This window comes from Rhinatrema bivittatum, unplaced genomic scaffold (genome assembly GCF_901001135.1).
Source record: "Rhinatrema bivittatum unplaced genomic scaffold, aRhiBiv1.1, whole genome shotgun sequence".
NCBI classification, from domain to species: Eukaryota; Metazoa; Chordata; class Amphibia; order Gymnophiona; family Rhinatrematidae; genus Rhinatrema; species Rhinatrema bivittatum.
In genome coordinates this window covers 10,369-32,847 of record NW_021821004.1, presented here as the reverse complement: position 1 = coordinate 32,847, position 22,479 = coordinate 10,369, and the positions used below count along the sequence as shown (strand labels likewise).

Genomic DNA, 22,479 nt, shown 5'->3' with positions numbered 1-22,479 from the left:
AAAATGAGAGCTCCTGGGGCTGGAAGTACCAAGAAGAAACATCCAGGACAGAACGCAAAACAGACCAGCGATGTCTAAAGGCACGATCCGACCAAGGCTCTTCAGACTCGGTAACCACCCATCCCTGCAATCCCACGTGTTGCTTGCCTTCCTCTTAAGTTGGGTGGCCGATGCCTGCAGAAGCAAAGCTAGCAGGAAGGAGGGAGAACGCCGTCCCTGTGCCGGTGGAATTCTTTGCCTTGGGAGGCTGCAGGAATGTAAAGATCCCGGGGCTTTTGAAGAGCCATGGGGTCATGCATCCTTCCAGTATAAGTGTTTAGGATTCTTCTCCTACAAGGAATATGCAGCGATTAGGATTAAGCTGGCCATATTGAAGCCTGGTCATGGGATAGAGGGGATTTGTTGTAGGAGTAGTGGTGCTTAGGTTTCTTATGTTTTGTTGCTATGTCTAGCATTTTCTATTGGTATATAGAGGTAGACTTCACTGGGCAGCAGGAAGCTGATAATGCGATAAAGAAAGTGGAATTAAATGAAGCAACCTGACTGGTCAGGGTGCTGCGAGGACTGGCTTGAGAGAGCCGCCGCTTTAGGCAAACCCTCTGAAATCATGACAAGCCACGGACCCTGGCATCACTTACCTATGTAGGTGGTGAAGTCACCGTGGAAAGCACCGCCAAATTCTGGTTTTTGGTGCCTGCCAGCAGGGCAAGAGGTTGGCCCTGGCCAAACCTGAGCTCAAGGTAATTTGATGAAGCTGCCCCGGTGTTCTTCATGACCGGAGCAGGACCAGGATCCATTTGGAAGCAGTAGGGACAGGTTCTGACTGAATACTCTTTTAGCTTGGCACTGACTGAGGATAGAATTGGTTTCCACACAAAGAAAATTACTAACCAAGAGAAAAAACAAAGAAACATAACTTTAATAATAACCTTATTCTGTCTCCTCTGACTGGATAAGGTACAAACCGAACCCCCAGGCAGGGTCTGGAAACCTCTGTTGGGGTTTTTAATTTCTAACCCAATCACTTCGGCCCATCGCACCAATAAAAGCCGAGATTGCACTGAGTGGATAGCGCTCGCTTGCATTTCTGGCTGAGACCTGAAGATGCCATTTCCTGCACAGACTAAACATCCAGCCTCCGTTATTCCCACCATGAAGAGTTCATCCTTCTCTGTGAGGTCGTGAGATGTCGGCGACGTTTTCCAGGTCCGTCTTCTCTCCTGGCAGGGAATACTTTAAGGGCCATGAAAACAGTATAAAAACTGAAGCCACCTGTACAGTGGACAGACAGCTGACATACCGTACGGACAACTGAGCTGTAAGAGCCTGGGCTTCTATGGACCAGGCTAGAGTGGACGTGGATGGTTCGATCTACTCCACAGAAAGACAGTGGGAAGGGGAAAAAAACATTTTCTCAACCAGTACATGCTCTCCCTGTCCATTCCCCTGTTGTCTTGATTAAAAATTGTAAGTTTAGGAACAGTTTTGTGTTGCGATCTTAAGTCTCCATCACTTCTCCCTCTTTTGTGCCTGTCCCTTTGCGTCTGTGGGAGATTGCACTCCACACTCAGAGGAAGCACCACAGAGTGGGAGACCTGGAGAGGCCCCCTCAGGCAGTCACTATGCTGTATTGTGTATGTTGGCTTGGTCTCATTTTGCTTTTTATTCAGTTTGGCTAGTTAATGTTGTTCTATGTACACTTTGTATCTTTCTTGAATGTTATGCGAGCCACAATGAAAAGTGGATAGAAATGTAAATTAAAAAAAAAACCATAGGCACTTTTCTGGGACCTGCCTATAATATATTCATGTTTAAGGAAGTTTCACCCCCTCTGGGATTAAGCGGAAAGAAGCTGAGCCTGTTTCTTCCCCTCTGGGAATCACACTGATGAAATACGCCAAAAGGGCAACATTTTTTTTCTGTTTAAGTGAAGAGGTCCAGGTTAATTATTCCTGCTCAAGCAGGAGCTTCCCGTGCCATGGTTCGCTTGTGAACACAGTGGCAGTTCCTGAACTGGGCCATTGCACACTGTCTTAGTACTAGCGGGAGACTGGCACTATCCATACAGCACGGGGGTCTTAATGCCCTAAAGAAACGGTTTCAGATCCTTCTTCGCTCGTTACGTGCCCTGGTGGATGGCACTGCTTAGTTCTGCATGCTTCTGGAATTGATGCAGCTTTTTCAGACTGGGCCTGGAGAAAGCTGGGGGCTGTCACCTTTCATTGGGCCAACAGACAGGAATCAAATAAAGGGATGACATTTGGACAACTGTTTTGTTTCTTTAAATATGACTCCCTTTGATACCCATCCTTTTTATCTACTGTGCTTCAAGCCCCCATGTTGGCAGGTGGCTGGAGACGACGCTTCCTCTGGGGCAGACCCCCTTCAGTGCTATCTCCGGGGGTAAGGAGGAAGGGGGGGGGGTCACTTTTGCAATTCTCAGCAATCCCCCTTCCTTATACCAAGCAGTGGCATACTAAGGGGGGGTGTGGGGGTGCGGTCTGCCCTGGGTGACAGCCAGGAGGAGGTTGCCATTGAAAGGTCAGCAGCTGCGAGTGGTGTAAGACAGTGAGGACAGCGGCCAGGTAGCTGCAGGCAGCTAAAGAGGCAGAGGGCCAGAATTATCACCCGTGAGCCTATGTGATTGAGAAAGGAAGGGTGTATAAGATTGGGTATGTATGTGAGGAAGAGATTGGGAGCCTGTGTGTGTGTGTGTGTATGGGAAGGGAGTGAGAGAGTGTGCATGTGTGTGTGTGTGTGTGTGAGAAAGAGATTGGGAGCTTGCATGTGTGTATGGGAAGGGAGTGAGAGAGTGTGCATGTATGTGTGTGTGTGTGTGTGTGTGTATGTGAGGAAGAGATTGGGAGCTTGCATGTGTGTATGGGAAGGGAGTGAGAGAGTGTGCATGTGTGTGTGTGTGTATGTGAGGAAGAGATTGGGAGCTTGCATGTGTGTGTGTGTGTGTATGTGAGGAAGAGATTGGGAGCCTGTGTGTTTATGGGAAGGGAGTGAGAGAGTGTGCATGTGTGTGTGTGTGTGTGTATGTGAGGAAGAGATTGGGAGCTTGCATGTGTGTATGGGAAGGGAGTGAGAGAGTGTGCATGTGTGTGTGTGTGTATGCGAGGAAGAGATTGGGAGCTTGCATGTGTGTATGGGAAGGGAGTGAGAGAGTGTACATGTGTGTGTGTGTGTGTGTGTGTATGTGAGAAAGAGATTGGGAGCTCGCATGTGTGTATGGGAAGGAAGTGAGAGAGTGTGCATGTGTGTGTGTGTGTATGTGAGGAAGAGATTGGGAGCCTGTGTGTGTGTGTATGGGAAGGGAGTGAGAGAGTGTGCATGTGTGTGTGTGTGTGTATGTGAGAAAGAGATTGGGAGCTTGCATGTGTGTATGGGAAGGAAGTGAGAGAGTGTGCATATGTGTGTGTGTGGGTGTATGTGAGAAAGAGATTGGGAGCCTGTGTGTGTGTGTATGGGAAGGGAGTGAGAGAGTGTGCATGTGTGTGTGTGTATGTGAGGAAGAGATTGGGAGCCTGTGTGTGTGTGTATGGGAAGGGAGTGAGAGAGTGTGCATGTGTGTGTATGTGAGAAAGAGATTGGGAGCCTGTGTGTGTGTGTATGGGAAGGGAGTGAGAGAGTGTGCATGTGTGTGTGTGTATGTGAGGAAGAGATTGGGAGCCTGTGTGTGTGTGTATGGGAAGGGAGTGAGAGAGTGTGCATGTGTGTGTATGTGAGAAAGAGATTGGGAGCTTGCATGTGTGTATGGAACGTGTGTGTCTATGTAAGTAAGAGACTGGGAGTGTGTGTGTGTGTATGGGAGTGAGGGTGCGTGTTTGTGTGTGAGAGGGGGAGCCTATGTGAAGGGGTGTGTATGTCTGAGGGAAAGACAAATGGAGGGAGCCTGCTGTGCAGGGGGTTGTGAGAGTGTGTGCAAGAGAGAGAGTAAGTCTGTGTGAGGGAAAGGGGCACTGGAAATCACTGGAGGGGAGGGGCGTGAACCTTTGGGGGGGTGCCAAATACTTTAGGTACGACAGACTTGAGCACAGCACCCCTTTTACAAAGCACTCAAATCCCATTGAGCAGGAAACCTGAACCCCACACTTCTGTTTGTCTCTGCAAATTAAAAATTGACAAAACGTATCTTCCCGCCCTGACTACTACAAGATGTACTCCATGTCAGGCTAGTGTTCAGTCCAGAGATGGTGTACTGTGCTTGATATTTTATGTATGTGATTTTACATTTGGAAACCACAGCAGTATTACCTTGAGTGTCGGAATAGAAGTAGTTTTAAAATAAAATAAAATAAGTATACTCCTGGGGAATTCTCCACAAATTCTTAGCTCCACAATAACGCAGATTTCCCCTCCTACACAGCATTTCCATTTTTTTGCACAGAATTTGGAGCAGGCCCAGCATGCCACAAGCTGTGCCCATCTCACTTCTAGCAAAGGTGGAACAGGCCCCGACGTGCCGCTAGCAGAGCCCATCCTGCTCATGGCAAAGATGTGAAAGGCCCAGTGAGAGAGTGAGAGTGAATGACAGCCTGTGTGTAAGGGCGAGTATGTGTGAGACAGGAAGTTTGTGTGAGGGCGCGTGGGTATGTGTGCCAGAGAAATCCTATGTGAGGAGATTGTGAGGGAGTGTGTATATATGTGAGAGACTGGGAGCTGGTATAGTGAAAAAGGGATTGTGTGTGTATATGTGAGGGAGTGAAGGGTGTGTTTTGTTTGTGAGGGAGGGAGCTTGTGTGAAGGGGTGTGTGTGTGTGAAATAGAGAGCAAGTCTGTGTGAAGGGATGTGTGTGTGAGAGAGAGGGAGCCTGTATGCAGGGGCGTGTGCAAGAGAGAGAGGGAACCTGGATGAGAGTGTGTACAAGAGCGAGAGAGAGCCTGTGTGAGGATATGTGTGTGTGTGTGTGAGAGAGAGAGAGAGAGAGGGACAGAAAAAGCTTGTTGAGGGGCATTATTAAGAGAGGGGTCAAATTCTGGGCGTGGAGATAGAATGGAAGGGATGAGATAGTGGAGGGTGTAGGAGTTGGGACCTGAGAGGGCAAAGCGAAAGGGGTCTGGCCAGAGGAGTAGAGAGAAAGGGTAGAAGGGACACTCTTACATTGTACTTCTAGGGAAATTCTGCTCAAAATATTTAAAAAACCCTCTGCTTCTTTAAGTAATCATTTTTCTGTATTACATTTTAAGTGAATTACTCAAAGGCTGTCATGTTTATTTTGCTATTTTGACCAATATAAAGTATGCAGAATTTTGCAGAACTTTAAATTTTGTGCGCAGAATTCCCCCAGGAGTAAAGGTCCAGTCCCCAAGCTACAGAGCCATCAAAAAGACTGCAGGCCAGGGTGCTCAGTGATGCAAAGCATTTCGTGTTCAAATACGAGCAATGGCTCTGTTCCTACACATGGGCCATAGATAGATCTGTTAAGCAGTGTCATGTTACTATGGGCTGAAGAAGGAAGCTCCCATCTGTATCACAGGCTCTTCCATTCCCTGGTTTGCCAAAAGACCTAAGGAACATCTAATTTATTCCCTCTCCCCCACCACTGGATGTGATGTACCCATGGTGAAACAAATTATATTCCTCTGTCCTGTCCCAGCTATTCCGTTATACTTAACATGAATGTATTTACTCTGCATACATTTTCACTATCAAGGGATCGTTATTATTATTCTGCTCAGATCCAATAATGTTTCTAAAAATCAGAATATTCCCCCTATAGTGTGGCATTTATATTATTATGACATACTGGCTAATTCTTTTGGCAAACCTATCTCAAATGGTATATAATTAGTGTTTAAATGCAAAGTACTGGGGGGTGTCAAAGATCTGAAAATTTGTACAGAACACTTGTTTTGCTCCTTATTCTGCTTTTGTCATTATGGTTGTTTATGACTTGTGTATCTTTCAATAAACATCGAATTACAAAGAAAGAAATGCAAAGTATTACACACTGAGTGGCACAATTCCTCTATTCAGCTTTTTAAACTCTGATTATTATTTCTGTCACTGATTTGGGACCTCATTTGCGCAGTTACGCTTCCTAGTGCCTTCCACCTGGAAATGTTTGTTACAAAAGGAAATTCGAAAAAGGCCCTGTCCGTTCAAAGTAAAGAAAGTTTTGTGCAAATAAAATAACGGTGGGGTATTTCTGCAGTAAGAATGAAATACCTAATGTACATGATAAAATAACAGGATTCAGCGGTAATAGTTCCCCAGGTTTTGGACAGCTCAAACAGAAGAGGAAAAGAAAATACTGTCATGCCCCAGCTTCTGTGCGACCTCGTGACCCCTTGGCCACTGGCTCCAAAACCTTTTCCCTTCAGATGCCACTGCAGCAAAATCCTAGGAAAACTAGAGAGTGCTGGGAGGCCCTCAGCATGACGCACCCTGAAAAGACTGCTCTGATAGGACCAGGTAAGGTGGCTTACAGAGGGCCCTCCTGGGCTTTACAGGCAGAATGGCAGTGTTGCACAGAGAAATGAAGACCCCCAACGTTACCTATCTACAGCTCCCTGTATGGCCCCTAAGACAGTCGCTTAACCTCCCTGTGTTCAAGCTGCACTAATGGTGCACAGATGTTGCAACCAGATGAACTGCCTAGCACGGTGACGACATGTAGTTAGGACTGTGATCTTATACTCCGCCCATAATTGGGGTATTCACTGAGTGGGGGGGGGGGGGGGCTTAGGGTTGACTGGATTCTGATAACATACAGAATATTTTGGGGCCCTTTTGCACAGGTGGTGCTACTTTATTAATATTCTCCTGTAGTAACACAGGACTCTGAAAAGTTTTCCCTAGACAGAAGAAGGATCAGGAATAAATGGGTGGGGACTGTGAAAAGCCCTTCTGAGAGAGTGCTCCTAGAAGAACAGGCGTTTCTTCCATATACAGTAGACCTGGCCATTTTAGAGAAAGTGGCAGGAGGCCATCGGGCGTGGCCAGGGCTAGTACCCAGTAACTGCAGGGGCACCCATCGCCATATTTGAAACGGGTGGGGCAGCTGTGGGTCTCCTTGATTCCTAAGGGAAACAAACTGCAGCAGACCTTTGAACAGACATTCTTGGAGGGCCAGTCTAGTAATAAAAAGGCAGGAGCCTTGACAAGATGGTCTGATGAGGAAAATGGGATCCGAGCGGGAGTTTGTTTGTTTTTCTTTAATGTGAAGAAGACTCTGGAATGATAAGCATGGGGAGAATGGCTGATATGTTCCCAGGCATACTTCAGCCTCTTAGGCGTGATATAACCAGGAATGGCTGCACCCTGAATCAGTGAACTAAATTAGTGTTCCAGCTTGCTCAGTCTCTCAGCCTTGCACCACCGGGCTATCTCCTTTCAGAATAAAGGAGGAGAGTAAAACTCCAGCCGCTGCCTCTGAGCGTTCAAACTGCCTTTACTTTTCGTCTTTTCCTACAGGAGAGGGATGGTCCTGCCTGCATCTGACAGATACTACTGCACAGTGCACACCAGCTTTCGACCCGATCGTTTGCAAGTTGCAACTTAGTGTGCAAACTTGACCCTTCCTGGTGATCCCTGCGTTCAGTAGCCACGCGGACAGAACCAGAACGAGCCCATGCTCAAAACAGTTTCAAACTCGGGCTAATTCAGCCCGCCTGTGCCCAAGCCATAGGCTTCTGCTTTAAGGACCTGCAGAAAGCGGGTCAGGCTGGCAGGGTGGATGACACTCCTGGAGAGTACAGCCAGGCGTGCCAAAGTTTTCATCGGGAGATCTAACAAGCAAAGACACGTATTCTGCGGGTCGCACCCGAAGACCAGCTAAGGGCTGCAAGACTGGCTGTCGCCCAGACTCTCCCCCCGCCCCGATCGGCACGCTGGGCAAATTATGACAAGAGTAAGGCGAGTAGGAAAAAAAAAAAAGTAACTTTACAGACCCTTGGCAAGCAAAAAAAAACCCAAAACAAATCTATCGCTTCCCAACACAGAGCAGCCGGCTCTTCCACCCCCCCCCCCCCCCCCTGGCATAGTTTGCTAGGAAAAGCAGGGCTGGCAGCCAGCGAGCGGGCCCCCACCTCCACCCCACCCACCTGGTAGATCATGACTTTGAAGTTGCGGCGCTTCAGCAGCTCCGACTCGTTGACCTCCAGCTTCTTGATCTGGCCGGCCTGGCGCTCCAGGCTCTGCCGCACCGTCTTCACGTTGACGCTGACCTTGCGCACCTTCTCCAGCAGCTTGTTCACCGTGTTGCTGGTGCTGCTGTGCGCCTTGCTCAGCTTGCCCAGCTCGCCCTGGATGCCGCTCACGGCGCTCTCCATCTCCTGCTGCCGCTCCTCCAGCTGGCTCTGCGTCAGCTGGATCTGGTCCACGGCGCCGATGATCTTGTCCAGCAGGGTCAGCACCATCACGCCGTTGATCTGGTCCGGCTTGATGGGCGCCTCCTCCGGCTCCGGGGTGCCGGAGGCGGCGGCGGCGGCGGACGGCTCGTCCGCGGCTTCGTCCGCGGGCAGCGGCTGCTCGACGATGTGCAGGACGGTGTCCGTCATCATGGCACAGGGGGGGGGGAGAGAGGCGCGAGTAACGGTCGCGAGGGATCGGGGAGGGAAAAGACGACGGTGGCCCGAGGCTGCTGCTATAAGGCTGGGTCGGCCGGGACGGGAGCCAGCGGGAGTGCGGCGCGCAGCCCCGTGCCTGGATCTGGGACGCTCCGTGCTGGGAACCTCCCTGCGAGGAAAAAAAAATCCTTACCAGGCTCCCCCGACCATTGGCTGACTCCACCTCGGCTGGGGGAAGCGCAGCCCCCCCAAACCCTCTGCCCGATCCCACCCTTTCTGAGCTGACGATTCAAATAGCTGCTGGGTGGGGGTGAGTGGGAGGCGATTGCAGGCTGAGGACATGCAAGCCAGGCACTGATCGCCGAGAATGTGCAAGGGGGGGTGCAGGAGGGCAAAGAGGAAAAGAGAGATAGCCAGGGCCCTGTTTGGTGGAAAAAAAAAACACAGCCAAAAGCTAAAATCCACTTGGATTGAAGTCTTACCGTGCGAGCACGATGCTTTGCGAGCTAGAAATAGAGCTTTCCTTGTTCTTGGGGCTCCTAACTGTGACTGTTTTGTACCTTGCAGGGCCAGAGCCATGAAAATGATACCTGTGTTACCCAGCCAGCAGCCCTGCAGTGAGAGAATGAACCTTACCCTACATAGCCCTAAACGGTTGCAGTAAATAAAATCCCTCTCCTCCACCCCCCCACTCAGCAAAAACAGTTACTATTTATTCGGTTCCATATGACATTTTTGTTACCAATTAATTTCGTTTGGAGATTGCTCCAGGCTATAGAATAACTTCCCCACTATATAGTCCATACTGAAGTTTGGAAATTGATTGCAATAAAAGACACCCAGACCTCTCCTACTTTTGGGACAATCCAAATGTGCTTCAGCAATAAGGAAACCTTTTCTGGAGTGAATCCTATTTTCAGGAAAAAAAAATCATGCAGTTAGAATTAGTAAAGATCCTTTACTACTAAAGAAAAAAAAATACATTCTTTAATTTTAGCGTGGTATACAATTTTGTTCACCCCTTTGAGTGTTGCAGAGAGTGTGCTCTATCGGCCAGAGGGCATGCAGAGACTCAATAGCAATGTTTCCCAACAGATGTGCCCTGGCACCCTGTTGTGCCTTCAGACCTGATCAGGTGTGCCCACCGAAAAGTCATCACTGCCAGACCAGGCCTGAGCTGTGCTCTCATCACCTCATAGCCAGAGTCCTTCCAGCCTGGGCCCTATCCCCAGGCTATAAGTGAGACAAGGAGAGATGCACTGAGTGAGCACTGGATGGACTCCACTTTCAGTTATGAGGACAGCAGCTCTGGCAGCTGCGGTAAGTAACTGACAGGCCGATTCAGTACGGTGCATCGCGGCCATTGGGCTGCGTGTTTTCGATGCGCGTCTATTACCCCTTATACTGTAAAGGGTAATAGCACCTTGAAAACGTGCGTCCGAACTCGTGAAAACTAATAGCGCTCATTACATGCAAATGCATGTTGATGAGCCTATTTAGTTGGTTCGCCCGGGATACTGAAAGTAAAATGTACGGCCAAGCTGCACATTTTACTCTCAAAAATTAACACCTGCCCAAAGGCAGGCGTAATCATAGACAGCACCAGGAAAGTGTACAGAAAAGCAGAAAAAACTGCTTTTCTGTACACCCTCTGATTTAATATCATAGCGATATTAAGTCGGAGGTCCCAAAAAATAAAAAAAAAAAAAAAACTTAAAAAAAAAAAAATCTGTCCGCGGTCCACGAGTTCAAAAACGGATGCCTAGGTTTGCCAGCATCCGTTTTCCAAACCCATGGATGTCAGCGGGTTCGAAAACCGACGCCCGGTAAAATTAAGCGTCAGTTGTTGGACCCGCTGACAGCCGCGCTTCCGCTAATAAGGAGGTGCTAGGGACGCGCTTGGTGTCCCTAGCGCCTCCTATTAGCGCGGGCCCTAATTTAAATAGAGAATTGCGCGCCCAGGAAAGGTGCCTGGGCATGCGTCGGGAGAGCGGGCGCTCAAACTGAGCGCCAGCTCTCCTGCAGGTATTATTGCATCAGCCTGTGAGTCGGCTGCCCACACCACTCCGAATTCTGCCTTCTCCTACACTTTGTATATAGAGGGAGCGGGTTCCGTCGTGATGGGTTCATGGTATATATTTCATCTTCCCCCGCTTTGTTTTAAAATGTTGGAAGAGGGCATGGTGGGGGTACCAGTACTTTCCTAGCTCTTCTTCTGGCAATGAGTCCTCCTCATATCAGACCTGCCTGTTCCATGGAAGCTGGGGTGTCACACTACGTTTTTGTACTTCGGGTGTGAAAAGTTTGGGAATCGCTGTGGAAGGTTCTAGTGCTGAATTTCCCTTCCCTTGCAAGAGGGAGGGCAGTTTGCTCTTTCCTTCCCAATCCCCCCACCACTGAAGCTGGGAAGCAATTTATTTCTTTTGTTATATGAGAGAAGGAGCTGAAGTTTGATCCACTGGAGGTGAGAAAGTGACCCTTCTAGAGAGAGGAGTCTGGTGCCCACATTTGCACCCCATGCAGAGTAGTTAAATCACAAGCAGATTGTGATACATTACAGGAGGACCTTGCGAGACTGGAAGATTGGGCATCCAAATGGCAGATGAAATTTAATGTGGACAAGTGCAAGGTGTTGCATATAGGGAAAAATAACCCTTGCTGTAGTTACACGATGTTAGGTTCCATATTAGGTGCTACAACCCAGGAAAAAGATTTAAGCACCATAGTGGATAATACTTTAAAATCATCGGCTCAGTGTGCTGCAGCAGTCAAAAAAAGCAAACAATGTTAGGAATTATTAGGAAGGGAATGGTTAATAAAATGGAAAATGTCATAATGCCTCTATATCGCTCCATGGTGAGACCGCACCTTGAATTCTGTGTACAGTGGTTCAATAGTTGCGATGGAGAAGGTACAGAGAAGGGCAACTAAAATGATAAAGGGGATGGAACAGCTCCCCTATGAGGAAAGGCTGAAGAGGTTAGGGCTGATCAGCTTGGAGAAGAGACGGCTGACGGGGGATATGATAGAGGTCTTTAAGATCGTGAGAGGTCTTGAACGAGTAAGAACATAAGAACATAAGAAAATGCCATACTGGGTCAGACCAAGGGTCCATCAAGCCCAGCATCCTGTTTCCAACAGTGGCCAATCCAGGCCATAAGAACCTGGCAAGTACCCAAAAACTAAGTCCATTCCATGTAACCATTGCTAATGGCAGTGGCTATTCTCTAAGTGAACTTAATAGCAGGTAATGGACTTCTCCTCCAAGAACTTATCCAATCCTTTTTTAAACACAGCTATACTAATAATATACACTAATATACACTTTCAAATAATAGAAGGATTAGGGGATATTCCATGAAGTTAGCAAGTAGCACATTTAAGACTAATCAGAGAAAATTCTTTTTCACTCAACGCACAATAAAGCTCTGGAATTTGTTGCCAGAGGATGTGGTTAGTGCAGTTAGTGTAGCTGGGTTCAAAAAAGGTTTGGATAATTTCTTGGAGGAAAAGTCCATTGACGGCTATTAATCAAGTTTACTTAGGGAATAGCCACTGCTATTAATTGCATCAGTAGCATGGGATCTTCTTAGTGTTTGGGTACTTGCCAGGTTCTTGTGGCCTGGTTTGGCCTCTGTTGGAAACAGGATGCTGGGCTTGATGGACCCTTGGTCTGACCCAGGATGGCAAGTTCTTATGTTCTTATGTAAAAACAAACTCCTACTTCAAGTCCCGTCACCAAAAACTACCAGACTATTTTCCACGAGAGAGCGTGCATTCTCAGTAGCCGGACTCATACTTTGGAACTCCATTCCATCAGAAATTCGTTTAATTCCAGATAAAAATCTGTTCAAGAAAGCCATCAAACCCTATCTCTTTATACAAGCCTTTCCTGATCTATGCAAAACTTGTCACGTGAATTAGTCTTATTTTTTAGTTCATCTCTTGTTTATTTTATGTTTTCAAGTTATATATGTGTTTTGTATCATTTTAAGGATGTTTTATGTTTATTATTTAATTATGTTTATTTATTTAAGTTCTTTTAATATACCGATGCTCAAGACAATGTCTTATTTTAAATGATATTATGTATGTTACATTGTATTCCACCCGAACCTGGGAGGGACGGGATATTAATACGTTTAAATACATAAATAAATAAATAAAAGGGACAGTGCTAAGAACTTTCTTAGTAGATTGAAGAAGAGGAATGATGTTTCCATATGCTGCAATGATGTTTCCATATGCTGCAATGTGAGCTTATAGACAGCATTAAGGAAACTCCTAGACTTATCCAGGACTGAAAATGTAAGTAAACTGCATGTGAGAAAGCACGTTCTGTGGCAGCCAGTATTTATGTGCTTGGGAAAAGAGTCCCAATCCTCCAGTATTCCAGTGGTGGGCAAAGGACATTATCTTCTTAGAAATAACCTGCTGAGTAGGAAGCAGTTGGAGTTTGTGTTGGAAGAGAGGAAGGTCATGTCTGTTCAAGTAATTTCCATGTTGCAATTTTGTACAGACTGTTTGGAAAAACTGCCCTCATGAGGAGCCTAAGTACAGCTGATGTAAATAGCTATCTGCTTTCGAGTAGAGAACAACTCCTTGGGAACCCAAAAAATCCAGGGTGGTTGCTTTATTTGTGATATGATCAACTGGAATAACTAAAAATTGTGTTTCTCTCACTTGAGGGTCTTGAAGATAGTACTCTTCCCATCCCCACCCTAATGGACAAGAATGTGTGCAGCCCTTTGAGGTTTAAATGAATACCAGAGATATATAAAAATGGCGCCCAACATGGGGCTTATCCAGTGCTAAGGACTTTTATAACCTTGTTTTTGCAAGGTTGGGACTTTATGCCTCATGGCCATTTCCCCCATCATTTTTTAAAGAGGCATAGCTCAGCATGCCAAAATGTGAGCATGCCCAATATAGTGTGGTCTGCATCACTACAGTGTAGCCAACTTGTGCGTGAGAAGATCGCTAAGAGCATAGAGTGCATGCACAGGCAAGAAGGGTGTTGGAAGATTGTTGTCCATGTCCAGCACTGGATAAAATCCAGTGAAGAAAGAGTGAAGAAACGTGTGGGTGTTTATTTTCTGGCAAGATGCTAACCACTGCAATGGCACACTGATTTGAAGGCTTGATTTGACTGGCTGTCAAGGATGGCCAGATAGTGCTAAGATTACAATGTGGAGTATGGAAACTCCCTAGACTAGATGTATGAAGGAGTTTACTGCAAGGCCTATAAAACCCTTTGTTCACCACAGTGACCCCCATAAAGTTGCAAGTTCCAAAGGACTTTGAGAGGTCCCAATGTTTCAATTTCAATGGCACAGCCTAGGAAGGTCTTGAGCAGATCTCAACCATGATATAATTTTCCTCGGGGGATGGGTTGGAGCAGACTGTAAAATCTGCAAGAACTGGGAGGATCAAAGTTTTGCTCCCAGTTAGGTCTGGCCCTCAACTATTTCAGAAGCTCGATCACTCGCTTTGAGTAGCATTTCTTTCGTCTGAGTCCATAATTGATGGATATCATCAGCAGTGGATTGAGCTGCTGGGGACGTTACTGAGAGTTTCAGTGGAAGTGGCGGTGATGGTGAATGTCCATATACCACTTCAAAAGGTGTTGATCCAGTGGATGTTGCTGGATGAGAATTAATGGCGAATTCAGCTCATGGTAACAGTTCGGCCCAGTTATTCTGACGGCAACTCACATAGGCCCGAATGAACTGTTTCAGGGTCCTAGTCATCCTTCTGTTTGGCCATTTGATTGAGGATGATAGGCAGATGTATAATCTAGAGAGATGTCAAAGAGTTTGCACAAGGCCTTCCAGAATTTTGCCATATACTGTGATCCTCGATTCGCGACTATGTGCTTCGGTAGGCCATGAAGGCGAAAGATGTGGGTTATGAAGAGCTTCACAAGCTCCAAGGCTGAAGGTAAGCCAGGCAGCGCCAAGAAATGGACCATCTTGCTGAAGCAGTCGACTGTGACCCAAATAGTATTCATACCTCCAGAGAGGGGAAGATCAACTACAAAGTCAGTAGCGATATGCATCCAGGGCTGTTCCAGAGCTGGAAGCAGTTGTAGCAATCCCCACAGTTGGCCAGAAGTAGGTTTGTGCTTGGCACAGTTGGCACAAGATGCTACGTAGGAGAGCGTATCTTCCTTGATAGTTGGCCACCAATAATACTTCTGGAGCTTCAGCAGGGTACGGCATTGACCAGGATGGCCAGCCAGCTTGGAATCGTGTGCCCAACAGAGCACAGTATGAGTAGCCGCAAGATGACTTTCTTTGGGTCGATTATATGCTGAGGTTCTTCTGGAACATCCTCTGAGAAAAGGAGCATGACAGGGCATCAGCTCTGGTATTCTTGTCTCCGGGACGATATTTGAGCACGAAGTCAAAACGGTTAAAAAATAAGGACCATCTGGCTTGTCTATGGTTAAGACGTTGCGCATGGCAGAGATACTCTAGATTTTTATGGTCCGTAAACACGGTAATTTGTTCGAGCCAAGGCCGCCATTCCTTGAATGCCAACTTAATAGCCATGAGCTCTTTATCTCCCATCCCATAGTTGTTCTCTGCCAGAGAGAAACATCATGAGAAAAAGGAGCAGGGACATAAGGATTTGGAGTCTCTGGTTTGGCTCAATACAGCCCCCACACCGACATCAGAAGCATCGACCTCTACGATGAATGGCTTGTCGGGGTCTGGATGATGCAGGCATGGTTCAGTGGAAAAGGCAGTCTTTAAATCCTCAAACGCGGATATGGCCTCCGCAGACCATTTAGAAGCATTGGCCCCTTTCCGGGTCATTGCAGTTAAGGGCACCATTAAAGAAGAATAGTTCTTTATACAGCTTCTATAGTAATTAGTAAACCCCAAAAATCATCTCAGGGCCTTCAGGCTGGTAGGTTGGGACCAATTTTTAAACTCTCTAATTTTGGGGATCCATCTGGAAGCCATCTTTAAACCCAATGTAGCCAAGAAAAGGCACAGAGTCCTTATGAAATTCGCACTTGGATAGCTTGGCGTAGAGCCGATGTTCTCAAAGTCTTCGTAGTACTTGTTTGACGTCCTCTAGATGAGTAGACAAGTCCTGAGAAAATATCAGGATATCATCTAGGTACACTACGACACTCTTGTACAACAGGTCCCGCAAGATGTTGTTCTTCATGTTTTGGAACACAGCGGTTGCGTTGCACAGGCCGAAGGATATTACTAAGTACTCAAAATGACCATCTCGAGTGTTGAAGGCTGTTTTCCATTTGTCGCCACTGCAAATGTGAACTAAGTTATAGGCCCCCTTCAGGTCAAGTTTCGAGAATATCTTGGCAGCTTGAAGCCAGTTGAACAGCTCTGAGATTAAAGGCAGGGGGTATCGATCTTTGATCGTGATCTCGTGCAGACCTCGACAGTCAATACAAGGACGTAAGGTACCGTCCTTCTTTCCCACAAAGAAGAAGCCTGCGCCAGCTGGAGACTTTGATGGTCTAATGAATCCTTTCTGTAAATTCTCCTCGATGTATTCGGACATAGCCTTATTCTCTATTGCAGAGAGTGGATAGACACGTCCTTTAGGATGTTCAGTGTTCGGTTTCAGCCTTATGGCACAGTCGTAAGATCTGTGTGGAGGAAGGATGTCAGCAGCTTCTTTGGAGACCACATCAGCGAATGATGCGTATTGAGGCGGCAGTCCTGGCATCACTGGAGTTGTAGGCATGCAGAGGACAGGAGAACCTCCTTAAGGCACTTGCCATGACAATCTGGGCCCCAGCAGGAGAGTTCCAAGGTGGTCCAGTCGAATTGAGGCTGATGCGATTGCAACCAGGGTAACCCCAGAACGATAGGGTGCATGGCCTTCTCTAACACAGAGAAGGAAATCAACTGAGTATGGAGGGCTTCGGTGCGGAGGGTTACCGGTTCGGTGCGACGGGTCACATCACCCGGCAAAGGCTCTCCATGGATAGATGATAAGAGCAGTGGAATCTTCAAAGTGACGAGGGGAATCCTCAAATGTTCCACTAGGCGTCGAAGTATAAAGTTGCCTCCTGCCCCTTAATCCACCAGGGCAAGAGTTTGAATTTCGGACGGTCCGCAGATCAGGGAGACTGAGAGAGAGAGCGGAGGAGAGGGTGTAGTAAGGCCTAAGAACAGTCGTCCTGCAGGACTTAGGCCCATCCGTTTCCCAGATGAATTGGGCATGTCAGGACATCGTGACCAGCTTGCCCACAGTACATACACAGGCCATGCCTCTTCCGAAGTCTTCTCTCTTTTGCAGTCAAGTGACTGTGACCAAGTTGCATCGGTTCCTCTCCACTGGCGACAGGTATTGCTGGAATCATCTGAAGTGCAGGTTTAACACGAACCTCCTTCTGAACTGGTCCTTTACTAGGCTTGAGTTCCTTCACCTTATCACGAAGCCGGTGGTCAATTCTAGTAGCCAAAGCCATTAGTTCATCCAGCAAGTCACGAGTGGCCAGCTTGTCTTTCAAGCGAGTATCCAGTCCTCTGAAGAAGAGGGTTTTCAGACATTTAGAATCCCAGCATAATTCGGTAGCAAGAGGCTTGAATTCTACTGCGAAATCAGCCAGTGGTCGGTTGCCTTGCTTCAGGTCCACCAAAGCAGAACCAGCAACAGTCACTCGAGCAGGATCATCAAAAACGGATTTAAACAAATCCAGAAAGCGTCAATATCCTGCAGAATTGGATCCTTTCATTCCCACAGCGTTGAAGCCCAAGACAAGGCCCTTCCATCAAGATAAGATAGAATATAAATAGTCTTGGCATAGGCTGTGGGGAAGTGAGAAGGCTGTAATGCGAAATGCATGCAGCACTGATTTAGGAAACCTCTAGTTCTTTGAATCCCTCCAGAGAAATGAACTGGAGTAGCCAGAGGTACCATAGTCTTTATAGTTACTTCATTACTGGAAGCAGCGCTTTGATTCTTCTGTGCGTGCAGCTGATGAAATGCAGAAGTGAGTTTCTCCAATGCATCCTGTTGTTCAGCGATGCGCCGGGCCAGGCTGGGAATGGCCTGCAAGGCATTGAGCTTAGCCGGATTCATGGAGTTAGCAATCTGTTATAGTTAGTGAGGTTTGGGTGGACCCTTGGACACTGTGGCAGCTGTCCACGCCCACGAGGGGAAGTCCCATGAGGGGCCACAGGTCAGGCTTAGCTCTGGACATACAAACACACAGGCCAATACAGTACAGTGCGCTCTGACAGAGCGCACTGTTAGCCTGCTCTTGGACGCGTGTTTTCCCTTACCCCTTATTCAGTAAGGGGAGGAAAACGCGCGTCCAACCCGCGGCACCTAATAGGGCCCTCAACATGCAAATGCATGTTGAGGGCCCTATTAGGTATGCGCACGGGATACAAAAAGTAAAATGTGCAGCCAAGCCGCACATTTTACGTTCAGAAATTAGCACCGACCCAAAGGTCGGCGCTAATTTCTTCCAGCACTGGGAAAGTGCACAGAAAAGCAGTAAAAACTGCTTTTCTGTGCACCCTCTGACTTAATATCATAGCGATATTAAGTCGGAGGTCCCGAAGAGTAAAAAAAGTAAAAAAAAAAATTTGAATTCGGCCTGCGGCTGTCGGGCCGAAAACTGGACACTCAATTTTGCCGGCATCCGGTTTCCGAGCCCATGGCTGTCAGCGGGCTCAAGAACCGATGCCGGCAAAATTGAGTGTCGGCTGTCAAACCCGCTGACAGCCGCCGCTCCTGTCAAAAAGGAGGCACTAGGGACGCGCTAGTGTCCCTAGCGCCTCCTTTTCCACGTTTCTACCGTGCCACCTAATTTGAATACTGCATCGCGCATACCGGCGAGGGGCCGGTGTGCGCGGGAGAACGGGCGTTCGTCCGCTCTCTCACGGACTTTACTGAATCGGCCTGGCAGATAGTTCTTTATTTAGACAGTTTAGAGAAGCCACCAAAGGTGGCAGTAGTGAGTTGAAAATGTAGGCTGGGCTAGTATTCCCCAGGGCGCTGGAACAGCTGTTTCTCCAGTAGCAGTGCTGTAGTGGAGAGAACTGAGAAAGTGAGTACAATAGAACATTCACAGAGTCCCAAGTATGGAGAAGCCCCGAGATAGGAAGAGCTGGCCCTCTAGGAACGAGTACCAGATCCCTGGAGGTAGAGAGACTTGTTGGCAAAGTACTCACACAGCAGTTCCATGTAAGATATGGCACTGGCGCTGGAACGGGGGCAGGCCCTCGAGGAGCGAGTACCTGGTTCCAGGGAGACAGCTCTGAGGAGTAGATGATAGTAGTACTCACTGATGGTATCTGTAGCGAATTCCTCCAAGTAGGAAGGAGATAGATGCAGGCAGCGGGTCAGGGAACATGGGCCCTCAAGGAGCGAGTACCGGTTACCTGGCAGCAACCTGAAAGAAGCAGAGAGGCCCCCAAGGAGCGGGTACCTCGTTAGCAGAAAGAGTCCAGTGGAAGTTGGAAGGCAGAGTAGCTGGGTACGGAGAGCAAATCCTATCCGTAAGATTCCCCCTTGCTAACTCAACGGCTAGCAATAAACAGTAGGCTTAAATATACGAGCAGCGTGACGTCATCACAGGAGGAATGCCCCTGAGGAATGAGCCAATGAGGAAATAAGAATGAGGGCCACGCGGCGTGTGTGCCCTAAGGTATCTGGAGAGCAGCGGGAGCAGCAGCACCCAAGCCGGTCCAAGGACGCCGGAGAGGACGGCAGACGGATGGCCACGGCAGCCAGAAGTCCATCAAGAGCAAGAGGAGTCGCAGAAAAGGAAAGTAGGTGGAGTGAAGCTGTTGGGCAGCGATGGTCACAACACCAGGTCAGTGAGTTGGAGCCCAGCTGCTACAAATCTATCCAACTTTGCCCCAGAACTGATGGAGACTGAATTCATTATCTCAGTGAATGAGACAGAAAGCAGGAAAGTTGCTCTTACACAAGAAGGGTTTACCCATTCCAACCACCATTTACTTGGCAAGGTTGCTGAGGAGTTAAGGTCAGTGTCATGGGTGGAACCTTGAATGCCTGGATGCTTCAAGTTACAATGCTTGAGCAGATCCACCATGTAGTCCAATTGGAAGCTTCTATATCCCTACTTGCCTTTGTGGGTAATGAATAGAGTGGAAAGCATACAAGGTTCTTGGGTTAGAGAGGCTATCCCAGAAAGACTCAAAGAACACTTCCCTTGCAAGCATCTAAATATAGAGGATGATACATTTCAGCACTTGATAAGACCTGCTGCCACTCTATAGTCTGTTCTAAATACTTATCTGCTATCTGCCTTTAAGTGAAGACATCAAATCATTGGGAACATAAAAACCCAGCATTTTGTACTTTATTTGTGATACCAACTGGACTAAACTACGGTAAGCGCGGGTGTTTCCCTCACTTGAAGGCTGTTTTGTTTGTCTTGGTTAGTGATCTGCATCTATATTAGTTTTTTTTTAATTGTTTAATTATGGATGCATTACTGTAAACTGCCTAGCATGGTTGCTTTTATAGGCGGTATATAAGAACTTTTAATAAATAAATAAGGCCATTTGAATAATACTTCTTCCATTGGAGCAGACTTGCTGTGCCCATCTGAGGTTTAAGAGAAAGCCAGCATAACAAATTAATTTGGGATTCAAGAAAAATGTCCTGGAATTCTTATTTTCCCTTTTTCTTCACCTCTGTGTTTTTACTTGAAAAACTGAGTGTAATGATTACCTTTGACAGAATATAAATACTTTTAGATACCTGAAATTTTACAAAATTTAATAAATGAAAAACTGAGCAGAATCTGTGTAGAGATGTACATGCCTGAAATGGCCAGACAGAAAACAAATGGACACAGTAGGATTGGATAGGCAGATTCAAGCAGGTTCAGCAATTGGCTTGAATTTCAGTACTTATAAACCATCTTTCTGTATCATACAATGTATCCAAGAGGTGTGCACACAGTAAACACAGAATTACAAGATAAAAAAATCACAAATAAAATACAAACATAATGCAGAGATAAAATACTTTGTCATATTGTATCATAGCCAGAGTTTAGGATATTATAATTCCTCCTCTGAAGCACTTACAATGTAAGAAACTGCAGTAACATAATAATAGGAAAAAAGAAGGCTACAAGGCCCATTAAGTTCGCATTTCCTATTTGTCATTCATTTTTGAGAAATGTTGAGAAAAGAGGAAGCTGGGGTGCTGAGGTTCCTCCTTGCACACCTGAGCATGTTCAGATAATCTTCACTTTGGGAAGACAGTTTTATCTGGAGGTTATCTAGACAAGTCATTGCCTTTTCTAAACTCTGTAATGGAAACAGGCTGGCTCTGTGGCTCAGGCGATAGTGCTGCAGCATGGGGGATCCGGGTTTGGATCTCCGATCCACTGGGGAGCCCAATAAGATCTGGGAGTATTGCAGAGGTGATGCACTTAGGCTAGAGAGGCAGTGGGAGAGACAGCGGACACTACATGGCAGCTCCCGCAGGCCAATGAATGGTGTTGATGGTGCACTTGGGTGCAGGCACCCCCTACAATCCTCGACTCAGGTCAGCAAGTTGCTTGCATATGCTGAGGAAACGTGGGAGCAGAGACTGTCAAGAAAAGAAAAATGGAGGAACAATGACAAAAAAAAAGAAGAGCAAAATTTACACTGGTACTCATATTAGGAGGCACATTAAATCACAGAGACATTAAAGAATGATTTCTGTTTGTCAGTAACAAATGCCCTTGGAGGTGTTCATTGTTCTCCATAAGTGTCTCCTGTCCTCCAGTCACACTGACAAAGAAGATCTTAATGAAGATGTTTTAATCTTTTAACTTATAACCCCCGTAATGGATTAGTACAGCATGCACTAGGACGTGTAAGAATAGGCACAGCATTGTTCCAGCATAAATACGTAGCATGCCCAGGGTGTATTCTGACCTGATAGCTTCCTGCCCCATCTCTTGCTCATTGATGTTGCCAGAAAGCTAGATTATTTTAAATTTGATTTCATTTTCTTTATGAAAGTCTTTGTCCTTTATGGTGCCATTTTCACTGATAAGTAGCAGGGCAATCAAGACTATGCGGATTGTTCCTAAGTCCATGGGTACGATTCTCCCATGGGCTTAGCACCAGTTTTCAAGGAGAAAAGTACATGCGCATTTGTGTCAGCTTTTCTGCAGATGCTTTTTCCCTGGTAAACAATGCGCAGGGTGTGGAAAATGCAAACCTACGGGCATTGTTGCCTTCCCTGACCTAACCCCATCTCTGAGCCCAGCTACTTTTCCGGCAGGTAAATTATGCACATTGTTGATCCCCTTGCATACTTTTACCCACATACAGGTTGGGAAACATTCAGTTTCTCTAGATCAGTCGTTCTCAACCAGCGTGTCGGGTCACACTGGTGTGTCACCAGGGGGCGGAAGGTGCGTCACCAACATTCGACATAGCAAGTAGGGATGTGAATCGTTTTAGGACGATTAAAATTATCGTCCGATAATTTTAATATCGTCTTAAACCGTTATGGAACACAATACAATACAGATTCTAACGATTTATCGTTATAAATCGTTAGAATCGTGAGCCGGCACACTAAAACCCCCTAAAACCCACCCCCGACCCTTTAAATTAAATCCCCACCCTCCCGAACCCCCCCCAAATAACTTAAATAACCTGCGGGTCCAGCGGCGGTCCGGAACGGCAGCGGTCCGGAACGGGCTCTGCTCCTGCATCTTGTCGTCTTCGGCCGGCGCCATTTTCCAAAATGGCGCCGAAAAATGGCGGCGGCCATAGATGAAAAGATTGGACGGCAGGAGGTCCTTCCGGACCCCCGCTGGACTTTTGGCAAGTCTCGTGGGGGTCAGGAGGCCCCCACAAGCTGGCCAAAGTTCCTGGAGGTCCAGCGGGGGTCAGGGAGCGATTTCCCGCCGCGAATCGTTTTCGTACGGAAAATGGCGCCGGCAGGAGATCGACTGCAGGAGGTCGTTCAGCGAGG

At 47.1% G+C, this 22,479-nt stretch overlaps 1 protein-coding gene across 1 annotated transcript in view; it reads right to left on the bottom strand.

Moving 5' to 3' along the window:
* The window catches only part of LOC115082364 (caveolae-associated protein 1-like), a 51,354-nt gene extending 42,695 nt beyond the window's left edge, over window positions 1–8,659 (bottom strand). Inside the window, exon 1 of the mRNA XM_029586598.1 lies at window positions 8,053–8,659. Coding sequence (XP_029442458.1) covers window positions 8,053–8,511 — 459 coding nt within the window. The 5' untranslated portion in view covers window positions 8,512–8,659. The remainder of the gene's footprint in view (window positions 1–8,052) is intronic.
* Between the last annotated feature and the right edge of the window lie 13,820 nt (window positions 8,660–22,479).